The 23,714-nt window shown below is 34.2% G+C and overlaps 1 protein-coding gene across 1 annotated transcript; it reads right to left on the reverse strand.

Moving 5' to 3' along the window:
* Window positions 1-2,758: 2,758 nt before the first annotated feature.
* On the reverse strand, window positions 2,759-22,844 carry UbcE2H (ubiquitin conjugating enzyme E2H). Its single transcript, XM_077431784.1, has 5 exons — window positions 22,581-22,844; window positions 9,099-9,175; window positions 6,890-7,057; window positions 6,277-6,405; window positions 2,759-3,944 (listed from the first exon to the last, which is right to left on the reverse strand). The coding sequence occupies exons 1-5, from the start codon at window positions 22,631-22,633 to the stop codon at window positions 3,763-3,765; spliced, it is 609 nt and encodes a 202-aa protein (XP_077287910.1). The 5' UTR covers window positions 22,634-22,844; the 3' UTR covers window positions 2,759-3,762.
* Between the last annotated feature and the right edge of the window lie 870 nt (window positions 22,845-23,714).

Genomic DNA, 23,714 nt, shown 5'->3' on the forward strand with positions numbered 1-23,714 from the left:
TGTGTTTTCTGTAATTTAACATTCTGTCTCGTCACGTAGACCCCATTACAAGATATTCCACATATTAAATTAATTTTCAATAGATGGCGCTAAATGCTCGTGGCACTATTTTCCAAGAGGAAATATTGATAGCAAACATTGATATATGCAGGTTTTTTTCTTGATTCTACCACACAAACCATACATACAAAATCACTTTCCAAATTATAAACATTAGATTTATGGATACATATTTGGAAACTTCATATAAATTAGTTTTCATGGACAAAACTTTCCTCATTATTTATCGTATTGGAAATTTCACAACTTTTCCGACTGATTTCATTACACATTTTCACAACTTTTCCATGCTATATAGATTTTCTTCAATTTTAAAATGTATTACATTAAAAATTCCACGACGTACAACGAAAACAACACATAAACAGTAAATAAAACACAAGACATCCTTTAAATTTTTCCGCTTTATTAATATGAATAGCCGTCTCTATATACAACAAACAATATATAATATATAATGTGAATAGAATTATTTGAAAACCATACGATTATGTTAAATACATCTTTAAAATTTATTTCACAAGAGAATCTTATTTGCGTAAATTTACGTACTTTCACTTCACTGAGAATATACGGCACTTTAAGGATTTTTTTTCATATCACTCTTGTGGCATTTAATAATATATATGTAATATATAATGCAATTAATTAATATAAGATTACTTATAAAGACAGGGCAAATTAAAAAAAAAATGCCATATCACCTGGAAGGGGGAGGATGGAGGGGGGTGTTCTTATTCTTTTTTTCTCTACAACACATAAACCTCTAAAATCTATAACTATATCAATAATCTAAAATTTTATCAAACAAAAATATCATCAAGAGTGCGCTGCTGCGACGTATCACCAAATCTGCGTCAACATCTGACGTGCCGTGTTTCCGTACTTCCGATTATGACATAACAACCAGCTGACCAATTTTTATTTTTTTATTTGAAATTTATAAGTATCACAGATCGCGGTCAGATATAATAATAATATAGGTCTACGATGAGTATTCGATTTGAACCGATCGGAAGACACACGCCGAGCCCGCAACACTTGACAATACATTGAAAATAAAAATTTCAAGTCTTAGAAAATCAACCACACACTCGTATTAAAGCGGGATTAAAGAGCGCGGCCGCGGACTTCGACCGAGAGTCAAGTTTCCGACGGAGGTCACAACATTTGCCTGATCTTCAGCACAGCGTCATCATTGGCCGAGTCCGCGACTTGCGCGTGAGCACTCCAAAAATTTAAAAAACTTCGGATTTCTTTAAAAATTTATCTCTTCTCTTTTTTTTGTTTACTAGAACTTAAGCGTTAAAAGCCGGTCTGAAAAGAGATGCCTATATACACGTTTTACATTCACAAAAATCGAGTACGTGGATCGGGACAAAAATCAACATTGTCAACAGACCATCTAATAATTTATTTACACCATTACACGATTAATAACCATTAATTATTCAAACAGAACGTATTCATGAGATTGTGATGTAAAAAGTCATAGAGGCAAAACGGAGACCTATCACAGAATTACAGAGGTCCCAAAATTAGATTTGATCTAAACCATACATAATAATATATATATATATATATATATATATATATATATATATATATATATATATATATATATATATTCACATCAATAAACATCTCTTGTTTCATTTTATCATCGTAATCATGTGTTTTTTTTTTTTGGCAAAATGAAAAATTATATATTACACAGAAAGAGAGAGAGGTACAACATTATTATTACATATTACCATTAAAGAAAAAAAAAAAAGAACAGAAAATTGCACCAACTCTTAACTATCACAATTTGTATCTATATGTATTTATAAATATTTATATTGCATTTCACAATTATTAAAAAGTATAATATTTATTTTCACTTCGTGCGCAACGATGGAAACTTCAGACCGTTGTCGATCGGATAACCGTTTAAAAACAAAGCTAAACTGATTAAAATCATCACCGAAACGACGGCAGAAGCGAGCGACTAAATCAAATACACATACATTGGAAACTAAAAAAAGATCAAAATACATACATATAAATATATGAAGAAATTAGGCATTCCTTTCCGACCGACCACCTAATCGTCTTCATAAGATCGCTACAAGTCCACCGAAACAATCAAAATATTTTCTTTATATATATATATATATATAAAATATAATTGAGAAATATGGCGGTGTCACGTAACTAGCCTCAGAAAAAGTTAGCAACGAAATCCTATCGCCCGGTAATGAAAAGTTATGCAACAATACTATAATATAATATATAATAATTACAAATTATCATATAACGTTTATGCAAAATTTAATTTCATTATTTGTCAGTTGATGTAAAAAGTAAACAGATTAAATATATACGATACACATTATTGGTTAATGAATGCATCAAAACAAAAAAAAATATGACACTCGCCAAAAAAGTTAAGGTTAACACTCACCTACATATCGCATATGCACTCGATATATATATATATATATATATATATATATATATATATATATATATATATATATATATATATATATATATATATATATATATATATATATATATATATATATATATATATATATATATATATATATATATATATATATATATATATATATATATATATATATATATTTAGCGTAAATCCTATGTTTAAAATATAATTTATATTAACACGGTGAGTTATTTTTATTTATTTCATATCAATATGTATTATCGAATTCTAATTTTAAATCGAATGATTATTTTTTCCACAGTTTTTCCATTCACTTACATCAAATACATATATCATTATTTGTTATTACAATAATTAATATTAAGATCTCATCATCATGTTTGACATAATTATAATGATTTTTTTTACAAAAATTAACAATTTAATAATTTGAACAAATTTATTTAAATGGTGTCTCTTATACATATATATGTATATGAATTATGCCCCACAACGGTAAGTTTGACAAAATGATAATGAAGGAGATAAAAATAAATAAAAATAATCCATCATCTCAAAGCGGAGATCTAATATACCCTATTGTGAGATCTTCCATTGAAAAATTGGAATCATAAATGTACTGAGAGATGATGTAATTTTTATTTATTTAGGATATTCTGTTGAATTTGAATTTGAAACACGTTCGTATAAACAGCGATAAAATTAAAATACGCTACTACATAATGATTCATTGCAACTAATAAGACTATGAGATTAAATTTCTAAATATATAAACGAAACCCATCATAATGAAAATGAAACACAATCATATTAGAATTTCACACGAATGAACGAGCGATCGATTGATTCACAACACATCCCAAAAATTTACATTTATTTAGGTTTATTATATATATATATATATATAGCTCATTTCATTTGTTTTAGTTAAAAATCTAAATTTACAATTTCGATAATAAAATCACATGACGTAGATAAAAACAACGAAAAAAAAAATATAAGAATTTCACATAGACAAAAATTTAACAATAAAATGAACGATGATTTAATTATTATTTATCATTATTTATACGATTAATAGATGACTAAGATGGCAATGGCAGGTTACCGTCAACCTGAAAATATGCGGTGAATGTCATGACGAGTAAAATACTAGTGATGTATGCGTACGCTTCGTATTTTCGGGCAACGTGAGACGTGGTGTGATGCGTTTCGAGGTGTAAAATGAGAGTTTTGGTGGGGCTTTGTTATAATTCCATATCACGAGCTTCATCCTCGCTATAATCACTCATCGAGCTTTCACTGTCACTATTGTGATCACCGGACGCGTCGCCCGACGACGACCCGTTGGTGTTGCTCGAGCGGCCTGGTGTGCCGCCGGAAGACCGCTCGTTCAATGCGTCCTCCGTTGCAAACTTGCGAACATAATCTGAAATCACAACGGCCACTGTGTGAGATACATAATTAAAAAAACAACAACAACAACAACAAACAAACTATAAAATTCACTTTATGCATACAAATATGTACATTACAACAAGAGTATAAGATTTTTTTTTAACTCTATACAAAGTAGCAATAGACTGTGATCGTGAGAAAATTGAACCTTGAGATTTTGACTGATTTGTACTCGGATTCGATCCCCGATCACGTTTCAATGGTTTCTAATTTTATATGAAGTAATAATGGTACCATTTTCTACTACATAGTTCATTCATTATAATGCAAATAAAATTAATAAAGTCAGTGTTCAATTTTATTTAAAAATATTCCAAATATCAAAGCAAAAAAAAAATCGGATGTGACCAACCCACGACTTAATCTATTTATGTATGGGTCCGATTTAACTTTACATTGAGAAAAAAATACTAGTATCTTAAAAAAAATGTTTGTGCATTCAAAATTTGCATTATTTTCGGTGCATTAAGGTCTATATGACGCGTATGAATGCGTTCATTTAGAATGTACCAAAGAATACTGTCCGTACTTGCAGGTTGCCTGCTGCTGCCGATACGTGCCGACTAGGTATGACAGACCTTAATGCACCGAAAATAATGCAAATTTTTGATGCACAAACATTTTTTTGCATTAAAATTTTTAATGCACAAACATTCGGGAATTCTTAACTCGAATCCCGGGAATTGGATTTTAAAAAATCTTGAAAATTTACAACATTTTCACGTCTGAAAGAAGGGAAATAATAAATCAAATACACAAAGAATTGTAAAATCTTCTCAAAGGTTTGTTGTTTAGCACTAAGTACAGCGCATTCCCCGAACGTGGAGGTTTTATGAGCATTAATGGTTCTGTGCGTTTGGCCAAAATCGTTTCTTGTAATTCTATTTTTGGAAAATCTCAATACTGAAGGACTTAACCTTATCGATGAATTATTCCGAGAATAGAAAATTAAAATCGAAGTAAGGGAAAGCCTAAACTGATTTTTTTAACACAAATTTTAATCAATTCTAATTTTATACCGAACAAAGCATTCTTGAGTGTTGTAATAAAAGCGAATGTTTATCCTACGGGGAAACTATTATGAAGCGAGTATATCCTTCTTGTATTGACGATTCCACAATGGTAGAAAGTCTTTCAGATTCGGATGAAGATGAAACAATTGTGTGTTTGACGATGAATGCATAATTAAAGAAGGAGTTACCAAAGACAAATATACAAAATAACGTAAACAAAAATAACCTCGACTTTAAAAAAGAAATTAAAATATACATGCTGACAGGAGAAAAAACCGATAATTAAAAAAAATATTTTTCGTCCCTTTTAACAATAAAACCAACTTCGAACGAAACTGAAAGAATTTTTTACATTGCTGGAAATTTTTTTACCAAATCTAGAAATAGGCTTTCCAATTTTCATTAAAATATTTTAGTATTCTTAAGAAGCTACTTTAAATAAGTTTACTTTTATAATTACATTTTTTTTGTATTTTGTAAATAAATAAATATTTTTTTATTGTGTCCCAGGATCGATCCCGGGCTCCGTCCCGTGTCCCAGGAATTGAAAAAGTCCGGGAAATCGGTAACCCTAAGCAGTACCTTATATGAGGGGTATTGAAGTAAAGGTGCATATATCCACACATACCGAAAAATTAACCATGAATGTATGTTTTTCCATTTTGTTTCCCTATATTAAATATTGGATCCTGTCTTAGCTTTATTCTATTCATAAAAAGTATTCATCAAGTAAAAACATAAAATACTGGCTTCTATTTCAATCAGCATAATCGCTTTCACAACGCTAAAAATCGTTTTTCTCTAAATGAATTTACATACTTAAGTGGACATAGGCTTTTATACCCCTCTCATGTATAAGTATATCCTGATATTGCATTAAAAATTAACTACTTTTAAATACATATATGAATATACAAAATAAATTTAATTTTTAATTCAATCACACACTAAAATTATCAGCATTGAATATAATGGACACTTTGTGCATTAAAGTAATTGATAATCGACACAGTCATCAATTAATATAATCACAACGTAATACAATCAACACACTTGAAAGTTCGTTTAATCAAAATCAGTATTAAATGTAAATAATATACAACACAATCGATTCGCGTAATTAAAATTTAAAACCATCAAGATGGCCACAATTGACTAACGGAACAATCAATTGAACAATCAAATTATCAATTGAAATTAAAATTCCACCAGAATGCAATACCCATAACCTACATACATATATAGTTTTATAAATCTACAATAGGAGGAGTGGTAAAAATATGTATATACCTGATACTTTCTTTTTATATTCGTCCGGTTTGTGGAGATACATGGCGGCTGCGTCACCGTTGAGCGGATCTATCGGGTTCGGATAGGTCAGCAGCTGTGGCAGGAACGACTCGAATATGTTGGACAAGTCTGCCGACATATTAACAACCAATAGTCTTGATCAGTCTAATAATTACAGCAAAAACAATACTGACAATTGGGCTCTATTGCAACAAGTCTACTGATGCTCCACAAATCGACATCAAAAAAAAGTAAGCACACTCGACGACAATATCATTTTAGACAAACGATCATGAATCTACACGTACGTTATGCTTTTTATATTATATATTAAATCACAAACAATGAAAGACATGCCAATGAAACAATCGATTAATGCTAGTTAGATGATCCCTCTTCGATTCACTGAATTCAAAAGACACTCTTATAATCACAAATACAAATTTAATATACGTATGTATATATATAGATATAAATATTATGAATCTTCCATCACATGTATCACTCGTGATTACATACGGTGTCCGTGATTGACTTTATAGAAAGCATCGGTTAGTGATTTGAATTATTATTTATTTATTATTATTTTTATTTATAATTTTTGTGAGCTGACCGTAGAGAGCAGTCCAAGCCTGATTGATGACATCTAAACAAACTGTCCCGGAAACTTCGTCAATGTTTGGATGGTACACTTTGTTCATGAACCCGATTGACGGTGACTTGAACGGGTAGTGTTCGGGCAGGTGGACCCGAACTTTCCATACTCCTCCTTCATACGGCGCTAAAAAAACATTTACACTTGTAGTTATACTCATAAAAAAACAATTAATAATTAATTTCTATATAATTTTGATAATATTATTTGAAAACGGTGCTAGAGTTATGCAAAAAGGATCCAACGTATAGTACAAGTAGATAACGCGCATATCCATTGGCTTGATATTTCAGGTGAAAGTGATCAATACACTGTAGCTTTCACATGCAACTTGACATCACTACAAGCATTTTATACGCTGATCAAAATATTAAACATGTGGATTGGATCTTTTCTGCAGAACAAGTATCTATATTAAAATTATAAAAAACAATTAAAAATTCATTTCTATGAATCAAATCCATTTCTCTAGTGTTGATCAAAAAAATCAACAATAAGTGGATAGATTACAGTCCTAGTGTACATTTCGTTCTATCATGAACATACTAGTTAGTTCATACCAGGAGTTCATAGCCAGCAGCATAGCTCGGTCGTTAAGCTTCTGCTTAGCGTCGAGAGGCGCCGGGTTCGATCCCATGAGCTGACCTCGATTGAAAAGAATTTTTCTGACTATATCTGTAGTGCTGCTGGTCAGACCTGGATATTTGTGACTCCAGGTCGATGGTTTCCTATCAGAGTTTGCCAATTTTCTCTGATTTCATTGTTGAAACGGTTCCCGGTAAAACTGGCTAAATATCCTTCCTACCTACTATGTCACCAATATTTGAGATTGATTGATGTACAATTCATAGATGTCTCGTTAATTTGCGAGTTTTTCAGTGTCTCGTAATTCAGCGACTTGTATAATAAAAAATATGCTGTGATGTTTGTAATTGGCCAGGAAGGCGCATTGGGGTTATCTGTAAGGCCTTCCTGGTATATACATATGTAAAAAAATAAAATAAATACAAACCATTAGGCATAAGTTTAAAGTAATCTAAATCGTTCACAATATTTTAAAAATTAGCTAAATGGAAATCATAGCAACGTTGTAATGTGGTTTCCATTTTAAATACTTAGCATTTTGACATCTCAAAGATTTTGAAAGATACAAGTTTCACGTGTTAAACCTGGTGAGTCTATTTGAAGATAAGTTTAGACTGGTAGCGCTTAAACTAAAACCAATAGTTCGTGTATGAACAAACTAGTATGTTCATGAACAAACCGGAATAAACACTTGGACTGTAACAGATTCGAATGTATGTAGCTGTCGCGATGATAGTTAGACAGGCCTGACTAAAATTATAAATAATTTGGTAAATCAGACTCATTTCACCAGATGAATGCGAACAATACATGTTCAATGGCTTTAAATAATTTGAGTTACCATAAAAATGTTTGAATGAGTCCGAATATGATCTCCACCTATGATTGGGCCTGGTATGACACATTACGATGGCTTTAACATAAATCAATTATGTTTGTTTTCGGATTTATGATCAAAAAACTGAATAACTTTCATCAATCACATCCACAAATTCCAATTTTCACATGTAATGTTAATTAATTTCAATTATAATACAGTTAAACAAAAAAAGAAACTGGTAAAAGTGTTTTGCAACATTTAAAAACGGTTTAAATTAAACGCTGTAGTATAATTGAAAATAATTTGCATTACAAGTTGTCACTTTTCAATCAATTAACTGTCTCAATTATTTAAATCAATCAAACGACGAGTATCACATACAGATTATTTGCAAATCTGCTATATGTAATTAATTACATGAAAATACGACACACTTTCTCCACCACTCGTACTCGACATTAATTAATCAACTATCAGCAACAAAACATCGAAAGTATAAACAAAAAATAAATAAAAACGCTCGGATTTCACAATTTAGAATTACAATTGCAAAAATTAAACTTGCAATAGATCAATTTCATAACTGAAACAATCACTTTCACATTTTTCACCCAACATATTATTATTACAAATTCCGCACATACCATCACCGAGACCGACTAAAATCCACAATGCGATTTTCAATTTTACATAATCGGATGCAATTTCGCACCGATAAGAAAAATTTACAAATGCGAGATTAATAAAAAAAAAAATACTTACTGCCTCTCGGGCCAAAGAACTTCACGCAGAACTCGTTCAGACCTCCTAGTATGGTCACCTCGTGCTTGCTTTCAATACTGATATAAGAAACATGTTAAGGAAAACATACAATATGGCAGTAAAGTAGAACGCAAACGCCAAAAGATGGCAAAGTAGATGCGAATCTACACAATCGTTGGGTCAGGTTAGTTTTTTTTTTTTTTTACTAGGTAACTGGGTTAGTGACGCATAGCAATTGCCTGGCATTAGCAACAGATTCTCCGTAACCGAGTTGCTTTTTGTAGGAAACGAGAATCGCTGAATCGATTTTAATAATAAAACTGCGAGCGTGCGAAAGCATACCAGACCATTCTATTTGTTGTTACTATTATTGTAATTCGTAATTGTCGTATTGTTTCCATACGTTTCCGAGTCACGAAATTTCGATGCTAAAACTATTCAATACGGTGTTGCAGCGCTTGTACATTTTTTATTTCACAAACTATAAAAAAAATAATAATTGAGAAGTATGCGACATAATAAAATCAAATGGATTTTCAAGAAATATTTTAAATGTTGACTCAAAATCATGCTTATACATATGTATAAGCTTAGCGACTGACTATCAACGTTTGTTTCAATTACGAATTTCAATCAACTATTAAGTTGCAAAAACACACAGAAATAAGTTGCAAAACAACAACAACATGTTGCTACGTGTTTAACATTCATACAAGATATATTTCAAATGCTGAATTCAATTCGTCATTTGAAGCGTGCGGCCGAATAAAGATATATGTTACAATTTTTCAAGTGTTTTTCTATTAATAAATAAAACAAATATCATCCTCTACCGATCTGCATTCACAATTAGTCTCAAATGTAAGCGGAATGGGTTCAAAATGCTTCGTGATTGGGAATGAATTTCTCAGTGGAATAAAGATATGTGTGTTACGTTATTGTTATATCATTCATCATAGAGCGCATTAGTACTTTTGTTCTTCGGCTTTCCTGTAAAATGATAAAAGTATAACATATGTATGTATATCTTTATTCGGCTGCACACTTCATTTGTTGCCGTAGTTTGTATAAAGGTCAAGATGATCAAATGGCAACATCAATGTATCAGTCAAAAAATTAAAAATAATTTTCCCACCACAAACGTGAGATACAGGAAAAAAGGAATTAAACCAAACGAACTTTCAAGATGTTGATTTCAAATTATGAGGCAACTGCATCGACATTTGTTTCAACTTAAAATTTGAATCGATAAGTTCCAAATACGACACCAGTAGGGTTCGAAACAACCAAATCAATGTTGCTACGTGTTAAACTAAAATAAGAGATATTTCGATACATTGCATAATTTGTCAATTTGTTGCCTGAATTTGTATGAAGGTATATGTACAGATGTGCAACATCGATATGTTGACCAGTTAACAAATTAAAAAGAATTATTCCATCACAAACGTGAAACAGTAAAAGTTGCAGCAATGCAATAAAAACAAACGAATTGTTGATTCCAAACTGTGAGCAACTGCGTCAACATTTGTTTCAACTTTAAATTTAAATCGATAAGTTACAAATACGAAAGCAACAAGTTTCAAAACATGTTGGTATGTGTTTAACGTACGCAAAAGAGATATGTAGTTCGATGTATGACAACATAATTTACCATTTATTTCCTTTCTATATAAAGGGATCAACAGCAACAAATGACAACAGTGATGTGTTCACAAATAAAGAAATTTCCTATTACAAACGTGAAACAAAACGACGTGAAGAAAAGTTGCAGCAACGCAACAAAAACGTTTATGAAAAAACATTAACATGGGGTTAAAACGGTAAAAGGCCAACTTATTTCAGCTAAAAGGACTAAGCAATGTACCAAAAACGTACCGACCACATGCGACGAAAAAAGCTCAAGCTATGTATACATGAGTTTAAAAGATGGCGACAGAGAGCTACAAAAAAAAATTGACATTCGAAAGTGTATCGAACGAAAAATCTACTAAATAGATCAACAATAAAATTTCAAGACATGTTGATGTCAACATGTCTTGAAACGACTGGACTATGTTTACTCGAGCATTACGACACTGATAAGTGATAACTGATAAGACTCAATACTTTCACCCAAATGTTGATACTACAGGACTCCACATTCGATACCGAACATACTTGGCAAAAGTTTCCCAAAACACGGTCCATTTGGGACCTAGAGACAACATTTCTAGAACAGCGACGAATTTTATGCATCGTTTTATTTTCGCTAATGACTAATCTGCAACACGTTTATCACACGCTAGCTCCAGCTAAGCACATTAGCAATGCGAACGAACCATAGATTCTCATCCATTTACTACAATTTTTTTTCAACAACATATTTTCTTGTTTCGAAAAGCGCGTGAGCTCGTACGACGCACACAAAAACGACATGGCTAATAATATTCACGCGGCCATCTTGCGTTTTTTGTTTACAACACCGCTTCCCAAAACTGCACTTGGTAAATGTGAACAGGTGTTTCGCAAAAAAAAAATACAACAGCAACCCCACAGTTGGAGAAATAAGACTGGTGGCAATTTGTTGACCGAGCTTTCGCAACAATTCCAATTGCAAAATCCGCTGAATAGATTATCCTCCGATAATTCTATTACGTATTTTATAACACACGGCGCTTGGTGGGAGATAGAGACATGGACGAGTCTTATGTATGATTTACCACATGTTTACAGTTATATTTATGTAGAAAATTATCGGAAGCGTTGAAGGGTTTTGATCATGTCTGAAATTAGAAGTTGGGTATTATATTTCATATACCTAGCCTAGACAATTCCTTAACTGACTTAAGTGCCTAATGTATATGTAATGGGCCATTACTATTGGCTAGTCTTCGGCGGTGGAGCTTGCTTTCTACAGGAAACAGTGCAAATTACAAAGCTAGTGAGCAAAAAAAAAGGTTCACCATAAAAATGAACAAATGGTGCGCAGGGTCGCGCCGGCCTATGCTAATTGCATCCCATCAAAGTCGCGCGAGACAATGCCGCGCCAACAAAACGGCGCACGACAGTGCTGAGCTGACAAAGCCGAGCAGGAAAAAAGTAAATTTTTCTGTATTATATTTCATATACAAAAAAAATATTAAAATATACTCATAATTAGACATGGGAGTCACGTAGACCCAACATTAATAAAAAAGGTTTTCGCAAGAGCCTAATTAGGCTACACACTTTTTCAAAGTTATACAATAACGGATAAATTAAATAGCGTTTTGAATAAATATTCGGGATTTATTACCATTACAACAAATTGATAGCTCTAAAACTAAAAATAGTATTACAATACGATATTTCAATTATTTTAAATATTCATCAACAACGTCGGTCGAATCAACTAAGTCGGCTTTTATTTAATCTTGTAGTTCTACTTTGCGCGGCATTGACGGGGCTGTGCTGTGCGGGTTTGTCACAATGTATTCGATATTCTTGAGAAATTGTAAGAGGTATAGAATAGGGTTTCTGATTTCCCGGACGTTTTTAATTCTCGGGACCCGCGGTGGGGATCGGGATAATTCCCGGGATCCCCCGGACTTTATTTTATGTCCCGGGTAGTATAGGGTTCTAGTATAGACAACTATCAACTTGTCATATTAAATTTCCACTGATGTGTAGCAACTCCAAGAAATATTTATTTATTTAATATATGAGGCGGCAAACCAAAAAAAAATGTTATCACTAGAGGTAAGACCGGAAGCGTGCTTTTTCTAGGAAATAGGGCGTTTTGGGTCTATTTTCCAGGAAACAGGGCAAACTACAAAGCTAGAGCATAAAAAAAAAGTTCATCATAAAAATGAACAAAGAACGGCGCAAAAGGTGGTCCACTCTTTAGTTATCACTAGAGGTAGGATAGTCACAGTGCTATCCATTGTTCGGCAAACCTTTAACAATGCATTTACAACCTTTGAACAATACACGGCCCTTCAGGCTCCGATGACTAGTTATCACTAGGTTATCACTTTTGAAGAAAACATGTTGCTACGTGTTTCACATTTATAGTGGCGACTTTTGACATATTTACAATCTGTTGTAGATTTACTAATAATATAAAGTCTTTAATGTTTTGACAACGGCAACTTTATAGGCAACAATATTTTTTTTTTGCTAATGTTGATACTACATATGTAGTGTATAAAATATTAATAATACGTATTGGATCCTTTTGCAGAACTAAGTTCAATTATTTTTTATGTATACATACATATATATATATATATATATATATATATATATATATATATATATATATATATATATATATATATATATATATATATATATATATATCAGAATTAATATTTTAAAAATAGAAACTAAATCAAAATTACGTTTGAATGTTTTAGTCACCATCATTCGGCGATTAAAACATTCACATTGAAGGCGCAACCATTTATTACCAATTAATAATAGATGTGTCAGACGCGGATGTGAGAAAGCGAACAAGTCAAAAGCTGACGCGAGCGAAAACGTTCCAATTTCAAAATTAATAATCCGAACAATTTTATTTATAACAATTAAAACAAAAACAAAGTTTACGTGTAACAATTAAAATCTTCCATAAATATGTGATTTAGTATTCGAAGCCAAGAGGCCATACATGAATGATGAAGTTTGGCATGCTTGGTTCGGGTTCAGGTTGGTATGCTGTGTAACACCGCATCGAGGAATAAAAATTTAAAGCGCCAAAGGAGTCCATTAGTCTGGATCACGTGTCCCTTCACGGATTAAGTACATAAACAAAAACAAGTTTTTTTTAGATGAGATTTGGCATTTCGAGCTCCAAGATGCAATCTCGCATTACAGATATTTAACCGCGAGCCCTTTTAACCTCCAACGCACGATACCAGCAACACAAACACAAAAAATAAGTGTTTCATGGCCAAAAAAAAATAAATTACAATGGGAATCGCAACAAAGCAAACACGTAACAACAAACAACCCACACTCACACCCAAATAGAACCGAACGGCGACGAAATCTGACGACAATAGAGATAAGAAAAGCGCGAAAACAATCGCGCCATCAAACCCTGAATAATTATGATTAGACTTAGGCGTTGGCTCGGTGCTCTTAAAATAACAACAGACTCCTCCATTACTGTACACAGCAAGAAAGCAAAAAAGCATCGTTGATAATAGTGAACCATTTTTGTGCCAAAAACATCATCCCAACGCCGATCTTTGATGATGACAACAAAGGTGAAACTAAAAAGTGTAAAACTAGTTTGGAAGTGGACACGTACGATTGATGCAAGAGTTTGCGTGTAATTCGGTGTTGTATTAGCTGAAATGAGGTCAACAGGCCCTAGGCGGCCTGACTTGGCCTTGTTTAGAGCGCATCGCACGCCCAACGGAAAACGAGCTGACATCTACAATGTACCTATACGTGTGTACCCAGGAACAAAATACGTCAATTTACATCTGCGATGCGAGCTCTGCACGCGATATGACGTTCGGGACATGATCCAGAACCGACATTCGATTGGAAAATACTCTTTGGTAGAACTGGACCATGTATATGAAGGGTTGCCAAAAAGACCCGCATGGAACTACATAGAACTGGCCCACAGGCCGATTTTGGCCCGTAGAGGAATTTCAATTTGCAAGCTCTTTTGTTTACATTTAGAATGCAATGAAGCGCGACGTGAACAATGCACTTTGAGAAGGCTCGTTGAAAACTTGTAATGTAATTAGATATGGTTTAAGAATCTTAAATTTTGACATCCATGTACAAAAAAAAATAATAACGAGAATGATTTTTTTCTATACGCTACTAGTGTCCCAGTGCACGAAAATTCGTGGTTGTAGTTTAAGCTGTACGCAAAAACACGCCAACTATCTCTATCGCCCCTACCAAATCGCGCGTTGTCTCATTCGCTTATTCGCGCTCTTATTTCAAGTATTAATATCGTATACTTATATTTCAACAGGTGGCTTCGGAAAAAGAATTGATACATGAATTAAAATAAAGTGATATATGTATAATAATAACAGACAACAACAATTATGATCGTAATCGTAACCGAAGTCATCATCGAAATCAAATTGATATAATAATTCCTGATTATTCTAAAATTGTTTTTTTTATTCTCCATACTTGTCGATGAACCACCACATACATCATTTACATTTTTTATATAAATTATAATTATTATGCGAATCTGTCACAGGTATCATGTCATAACGGTCAACGACTTAACGCTCCCGACAAAATGTTTACAGACGAAATTATCGCAGATAGTCAATAGGTTTTGTCGTGGCCGTCGCGATGACAATTGAGCACATAGCTAACCAAAACACTGTCAAATTATCAATACATAAGACCAAGTCTGACAAACACTCAAGATGTCGATTAGATGTGACTATCAAGCTCAATCCGCTTGAATATAGTCAGGAATACAGCAAGATCGCTTTTTAGGTCCAGGTATACAGTGAAGATCAATTTTTTAAAGTTATTTTTAATTCCGATTTTCTTACTGAGCTTCAACTCATTCGAGTTTTGCAATCAAAAGAGAAGAAGAGCGGTCGAAATATTCAAAACAAAAATCAACGTGAAACGGAATTCTCCATAATCCTCCAGACTTATCTAAAACCTAGTACAAACACACAAAAACAACAAATGTCAACATTGAACGTACAAAATATAGTTACTACCAAATATTAAGTGTCAATATTTAGAGTGCGCAATATCAACGACCGGCCACCTTCAATTCGTCTCCTCTCGCGTCGCGTCGCGTCACTGTGCACTCAGCCTTAAGAGCACCCTGAGATAAACAAATTTGGCCAAAAAGTACCGACGAAACTTCGCACGTGCCACGGGTTGACGACCGTCCCGACAAAGAGCGAACAGACACACGATTTGAGAACCGTTTTCGACCGAATGAAATACACATGCATACGTTTGTATGTATAATAACGTAATATAATATAATAGAATGTCGATGGCTTTCATCAATGACGAACGTGAACGTGAAGCGAGATCGAGTCACGGAAACTCGACGAGGAGAGCTTCGGAGTTTGCGGTAACCTGTTTTGATACGCTCGCCGTTTTGCTTTGTGTGTACTATTCGTGGACAACGCACAACGCAACTATTATTACATCGTTTTACAATCGCTCACTTATCTAACCAAAAAATGGTGATGAGACAATAGTAATAATAAAAATCATCGAGAACGAAAGAAAGGTCCGATTGACTGGCACCGTTGAAACTGGTCGAATTAATCAATTCGCACTGACATTTCATCCGTACGTACGTGCGCTCAAACTAATTAGGTGGAATGAAAAATATAAACCTTTTAAAAACATCTTACAAAGGACTATTATCAAATTCCATAAAAACAATTCAAGTGTCTTTGTTATATATATATATATATATATATATATATATATATATATATATATATATATATATATATATATATATATATATATATATATATATATATATATATATATATATATATGTATATGTATATGTATATGTATATATATATATATATATGTATATATATATATATATATATATATATATATATATATATATATATATATATATATATATATAATATATATATATATATATAAATATATATATATATATATATATATATATATATATATATATATATATATATATATATATATATATATATATATATATATATATATATATATATATATATATATATATATATAATGTATTGTGAACTTAATTAATAAACAAGAAAAAGAATGTTAAAATCGAATATTAGTAAAACATTTTTCGATTACAGTTTTACAAATTTGCTTGTTCATATAATAAAAATAATATTATTAAAATGTTATTCTTTTAATGTACCCGATGATATTTCAAACTGACCTATCGCTAGTTATAAATAACGAAGGGAAGAACTTTCCGCTAAGGAAATATCGTTATATATTTTAATTAACGTGAAAAAAAACAATAAATAAAAAAATAAGACTAAGAAAAAGTCGTTTAATTAAAAAGAAATAGAATTTGTTTTTTGATTGGCAACTGAGACGAAATACATCTAACGAACCAAATTGAATGAAGAATTCAATGTATTTTAGCCGTTTGAGTATTCAACAATAAAAAATGTACCATAGCAATTTTTTTCTCAAATAATGACAAAAAAATCTACGCAATTACGCGTTGTTATAATATAGTACAGAAGTAGAATAACAAACATCCAATATTTTAATTGAAAAATCTATCAATTTTAATAATAAATTCAAAATGTCAGCAGTGAGAATTCTTTTGAAAGAAAATCAATCAAATTAAATAATAAAAAACCGAAAACATATTAAAAAACAAGAACCGAATCACAATATAAACAAAACCATTTTCAAAACAGACCATACCTACTGTCAAGATTAACAACAGATTACATCAACGTAGATAGTAAAAGCTCGCTACCACTTACATACATACTACATAGAACGCAACGCAAAACCGCCACGATAACAACAACACAACAACAACAACAACAAAACACACACACACACAACCAACAAAAGCATTAAAAACCGTGTCGATAAACTAGCCACAAATAAACCACGTGGTCCAAAAACGGTAGCCACAATCTGTGTGCACGACGACTCCCCTATCTCCATCTCACTCTTTCCATCACACAGTAAAGGGAGAGAGCGAGACGGTAATAGGAGACAGCCAACAACACAACGGAGGAGAGGAAAACGCGGAAAATGCGTTTGACTACATGCAGGGGTAGTCAACCTATCACCAGGGCCCAAAGTTCGGTGCCTTTGTTGTCCGAAGGGTGAACGCACCCTTTGCTTTGCTCGATGCGGGCCAGACACTAAAACAATAGCAGACTTGAGCTTTCCCTACACATATCTATCATACAATATATATCCATACATTTAATTCAAATTTAATTCAGAGCATTTTTTAAAGAAAATTATCTTAAGTGTCATCAACAGCAAACTTCGCACTGTCGATTGACTGAAAAGCAATAATCAAATGACACGTAAATTCGGCTTCAAAGTGTACAAAGGAATCAATCGTCCACCATTTTAGCGAGTCATACAAATAATTTACCACTTCATCGCCATAAGCGCACCGGTGCGCGCTCCTTCGTATCCAAGGCTATGACTCGAAATTAATTTTGGTTTCTTCACAGTATCATCTAAAAATATCCAGTGATACTAATGAAATTGAAAAAAGGCAATATTTTTCGTTAGTTTGTGATATATTCTAGAGCGGTGGCCGTCACCGCATCGAAAATCAAAAAATCGCAATCTTTATGACGATGTTCGTTTACCATGCATACACAGAGCAGGTGGTATATATATCAGTGGCGTGCGGTAAAATTATCTCTTTTTTTGCGCGAGCAGGATACAAGAGGAACAGGCTGTTCCTCTTGTATCCTGCCCGTGCACATTAAGTAAGGCTGTACGACAAAGAGAGATAATTTCACCGCACGCCACTGATATATATTATATATACATAGTACCGTTTACCATGCATACATTCTTTTCGATCTTTCGACTTTCGATGCAGTGAACCAGACCCATTCAAGAGGTAGTGTCACTACACATAATAAAATAATCGAATCGGTTTCTACAAACGCGTGGCGATCAAGTGGTTAATGCAAAACAACGGCTTTCACACATCATCTTATCTCACAATGCGCAATATCTATCGACCCTTACAATACCATGATAACAAAAGACGATTCAGTAATTCTATCATACATACATACTACACTGTTGGGCATAATCTAATATAATAAATATTAAAAAAAAAGACCAACATATTTTTAAAATACGAAGTCTAATACCAGTGATAACGCTTGTTAACTAACGCATACAGGCTTATTATCGTGTGCTTGCTAATTGATAATAGATAATGTTGTTATACACAATATGTACATCTGCTCTTCCCAAAAGCGTATACGAGTATGTTTCTACTGTGTGTATGTATTGTGCTCTTCCCGTATATAATAAGATCGCGAACGTGGGTACCAAACTCGAAATGAATATTATAATTAATGCGATGTATGAATAAAACATTGGACGGGTCGATTCTCTTCCATGTTCGTTCGTACCTGAGATCGAAGTCGGCCTTTGTTCAATTCACGGTTATTCATATGTTAGCGAAACGAGCGCATTTTCAATTTAAATCAGCCAACAATTTAATAATAGAGCTAGCACTTCCCTGATGTAATTTTATGTAGTATATGTGAAAAGTGATGAGCCAGCTTGTTTCGTCGCGTGCGCAAAATGCTAGCAGAACTCTTCCTAGACATATAAAGCACACTATGTACGTATGTACATATATTCGCATTGATTTATCATGGAAGATACACATTTTCAAGGGAATTGTTATTGGGGAAGTAAAATATGAGGCAACTTTCGACTCATTTTCGTAAAAAATTTCGAATGATTGTTTTTCATATGATGAAAATTTATCTTTCTTAAATTATCTATGAGAAATGTTATATTTATTGGCCACACTTGAACTGAGACAATGCAATACCGCCAATTAACGGCAAAACAATACATTGCCATCGGTTAATAATGAACAAAAACAATATCAATGGCATTTTTATAATTCTTCTTTTCCAATATCTTCATTTCTTACTTTATTTTCGTTTTCTTTTAGGTATCATTTAACTCTTCTATTTATTTGGATTTCTTTCTTGTTTACTTTTTTATTTTATTATTGTTATTTTTTTCTCATTTCATTTATTTATATGTATAAGGAAAACCCCTTGGGTCTATCGCCTTTGCTGCCTCCCGAATGTTAAATAAATAAATTTCTATGAGATGTCTATACCCTGCAGGTATAAACAGAGATCACCTGAACATAATCTGCTTTAAATCGTCGACTTTGAGGAGTCCTTAGTCAAAATAACATATAAATACCTATAAAATGTATTATAAATAGGTTTTTTATATTATGCTGTATGCAAACATCAACATGTAATAACAAAAAAAACTTGAAAGAAAAAGATGTACTAATAAAAAGAAAATGACAACTTGATCAGTAGCTATTGGGAAAGACCTACAAAAAAGGCACAAATACAAACGGCACGGGCGCGTTCTTGGCCTCATGCGGTGAAAAACGTCTTACATCGCAGGGGTTTGTTCGACAACTTTCTCCTACATATCATCAAATATTGGAATCATCGTTATCAATCACTGGCATATAATATTCGTTCGAGCATTTTTTTAGCTTTTTCAAAAATATCTTAAAAAAACAAAACATTGCGTGCCTGTCTGTGTCTGCGCCCTAAGAAGATGTATTGTGAATATAATTTACGAACAGTAAAACGTATTTAAAAATGAAAATCAAATATTGATGGCATAATGTTTTTCAATGTCACAAGGTTTTTATTTTTTAGCTGTAAAATTAAAGTGGCTAATAAATTGTAGAAAAAAAGTTTGCTTTCATACACTCGCCATAGATCGTCGAGTTGAGTGTATGAAAGCAAACTTTAGGCACTTGATAATCAGCTGATCGATTAAACAGACATTTTTTGACCAATGCGGGAATTATACTCATATTCAGTAAATTAAAAAAAATGTTAATTAACCAAATTGGTCCAAGAAATCGGACGGTGTAGCTCCCACATAAGTTTTTCATAACTACATATTTAGATTAACCCTTTTGTGTGCTGACGTATTTTCTGTTGAAAGTCCACTACACTGAAAATTTCGGCAGTATTTTCAACTAAAATTATTTAGAAATCCAATAGAAAGCAGGTATAAAAATTGAAGCTAATCAAAACAGACCCTAGATAACTACCGCCGAAGATATTGAGTTTGGTAAAGGCGTGTTCAGACTCTCTAATATATATTGCAACAATATAAAATGAACAAAATAAGTCTATTAATTAATGTATTTTTCCAAAACTAGTTTTATCTTCTTCATTGTTAAAATGTTTGCTCACAATCTAAAATACTCGGCAGTTAGGGATTTCCATCGGGAAATTCTATGGATATTAATTCAGAAATTCCGGTGTAAACCAGTATAAACATTTACACGACCTATGTTTAATGAAAATTTGTTTTCAATGCTACCTAGAGAGGTTTAGCGGGTAGTATTCTTGTTTCCTTTGTACATGCTCAAAATACAACGCCTATCGGCGTTTTTCAGGCCCATGGACTTTTTGGCAAAACGCCGTTCGGCGTTGGTTAGCCTTCAAACGGTTAATGATTCATTAATCGATATTTCAAATCAATTTTATAAAGAGGTAATTACCACTAAAATAAACAAAACTACAATGCTGTAGTATTGGAATAGTTGTTCCGCAACTGATGCCGAGTACAGACAATAGTATCGAATTTCCGTACAATAGAACAATTTCGAAACCAATCTAGCGTGCATTTCGCGACTCAGCATCAAGTTGGCGACACTGAAACATCGAGCTTTCGGACGAAAGTGCGCACTGTCGAAGGTGCACGAGCGATAAGGAATCAAATCTTGACCCACACGTACACGTATTCGTATGGTAGGAGTGCGAAATGGAACGACGCAAACCGCGTAAGATAATGCGAACGGCGTTTCTCAATCCGACGAAAAGTGAAAGGTCTCGCACGTCGACGGTTGGCAGCCCCGATCCGATAAAGAGCGGATTCGCAACGTGCACGCGGAGTTGACGCTTTCGGCCAAAAACAATCGCAACACAATCGAAACGTACGGGTCGCAGGGCTCACGGTTACGGCCCTTTGTTCCCCCTGTCGATGCGATCCGGAAAAGCGATGGCCCGTTCGAGAATTCGAAACTATATTCGCACATTTATAATTCAGTTGCGCGCTGATATCGAACGGCGGCACAGCCCGGATTCGTGCCAAATAACGCTCGCAAAGTCGGACCCGCGAAATGCACGCAGGTTTGGCTAAAAGCAAAATGAAAAAAAGGTCGGGACAAGATGGCGTCTGAAAAGACGTCCGCCCCGTGCAAAGGTGTCGATAACAATAAGACGTCGAAGGGTAAGTTTGAACGATTAGCGCACTGAGACGACAGCTCGCAAGTTGCGAACGCTCAAAAACAAAAGAAACGCTGAAAATAAATAATAATAAAAAAACAACAAAAGAAAATTGTTTTGAATTCGAAATAAACTAGTAAAAAAAACACGTCGAATTCGAGCGCTCGGAAAACATCGGAAACGGTTCGAACGATCGGCAAAAAGAATCGGCACGAGTACAACTAAATAAACACGCACGACGAACGATGTTGTTTATATTGTCGCGAAATGGCGAAATGGTTGGCGCATTTGAAATAGTTTGAGCTCCTTTGTTGTGTTACGAGTGTTATGACTGCAGGTGTCGCAGGGCAGGGGGAGGGGGCGGAGGGGGAGTCCTCGCTTCTGACAGTCAGCTGACGGGTGGCGGGGCGTGGCGGGGGGCGGGGGTGTTGGAGGTGGTTTAGCGGGGGGTGAGGGGGGGGGGTCTCTGCGTCGACGTCTGTTCGTAGGATACAGCTTGATGACGTCGGTGTCCATCCGCCTCTTGCCAGCGCTGGGGGACGACATGACGGCGGCGGGGGCGCAGGGGCGCGGGCGGAGTCTCCGGGGGCGCGAGTCGAGGGCGGAGGCGCCGTCGAGCCGAGAAGACCAGAGCAGGGGCTGGAGCAGTCAGGAACAGAGCGGGAGGCGGCGGTGCGCGCGGCCGCCCCGCCTCACGACGAATGTACAATAACTTTCGTGCGACTCAGCTGCTCGTCGATAGCGACCAATGTCGGCCATGAACCGTCGCCTATTGCGAATAGCGCCTACTCTTTATTTACTACCTACTTGTTCCCTCCCGCTTTCGATTTGCAACGTCTTATCGCTTTCGTAAATATGCGATTAAATTCGTCTATTCGACTGTTTGAATTATTTACATTTCACTCTCGAGAAAGGGGACAATTTACAATTTTATTTTGAGCCTTTGAAGCTGTTTTCCTTTGTCTTTGTTCTATTTGTTTGAATTCGTTGTGTCGTGAAATAATTAAACTTACATTTTTCAAAAGAAAAAAATGATTTTGCATAATACAGGTATATTTTTTACCGGTCTCCGTGACGAGCCGGAATGTGAAATTACCGAAAACGCAAATATCAGAAGGCAAAGATCGAAAATCGAAAGATCTTAAGTCGAAAGATCAAAAAAAGGGTGCATGGTAAACGGTACATACTCACTTAATTTGCGCGAGCAGGATACAACAGGAACAAGAGGAACAGGCTTTTCCTCCCGTATTAATGTGCGCGCGCAGAATACGGGAGGAAAAGCCTGTTCCTCTTGTTCCTGTTGTATCCTGCTCGCGCAAATTAAGTGAGTATGTACCGTTTACCATGCACCCTTTTTTTGATCTTTCGACTTAAGATCTTTGCCTTCCGATATTTGCGTTTTCGGTAATTTCACATTCCGGCCCGTGAGGTAGACCCATTTTTTACATCCCAATTTCCCAATCCCGGGTTCATTTTTCGAGTCTTCATCAACTCAAAGTCTGTGCCCTGAGGTGGACCCGTAAAAAATGATAAACGGGTTACATCCCAAATGTGAATCGCTACCAGGATAACCGCTGCTAGGAAAATCGCTAGCGCGGATCTTCTCTCGCATGAAAATTCGTCGCAC

Source organism: Arctopsyche grandis, chromosome 6, assembly GCF_051622035.1.
Source record: "Arctopsyche grandis isolate Sample6627 chromosome 6, ASM5162203v2, whole genome shotgun sequence".
In the NCBI taxonomy this organism is placed as follows: Eukaryota; Metazoa; Arthropoda; class Insecta; order Trichoptera; family Hydropsychidae; genus Arctopsyche; species Arctopsyche grandis.

Excerpts from the sequence above, each read along its gene's own strand:
- UbcE2H (XM_077431784.1), bottom strand. The coding sequence starts at position 22,633 with ATGTCGTCCCCCAGCGCTGGCAAGAGGCGGATGGACACCGACGTCATC. Across the intron at positions 9,176-22,580 it reads GACACCGACGTCATCAAGCT|TATTGAAAGCAAGCACGAGG; the intron begins GTATCCTACGAA and ends TTCTTATATCAG. Across the intron at positions 6,406-6,889 it reads GGCTTGGACTGCTCTCTACG|ACTTGTCCAACATATTCGAG; the intron begins GTCAGCTCACAA and ends ATATGTCGGCAG.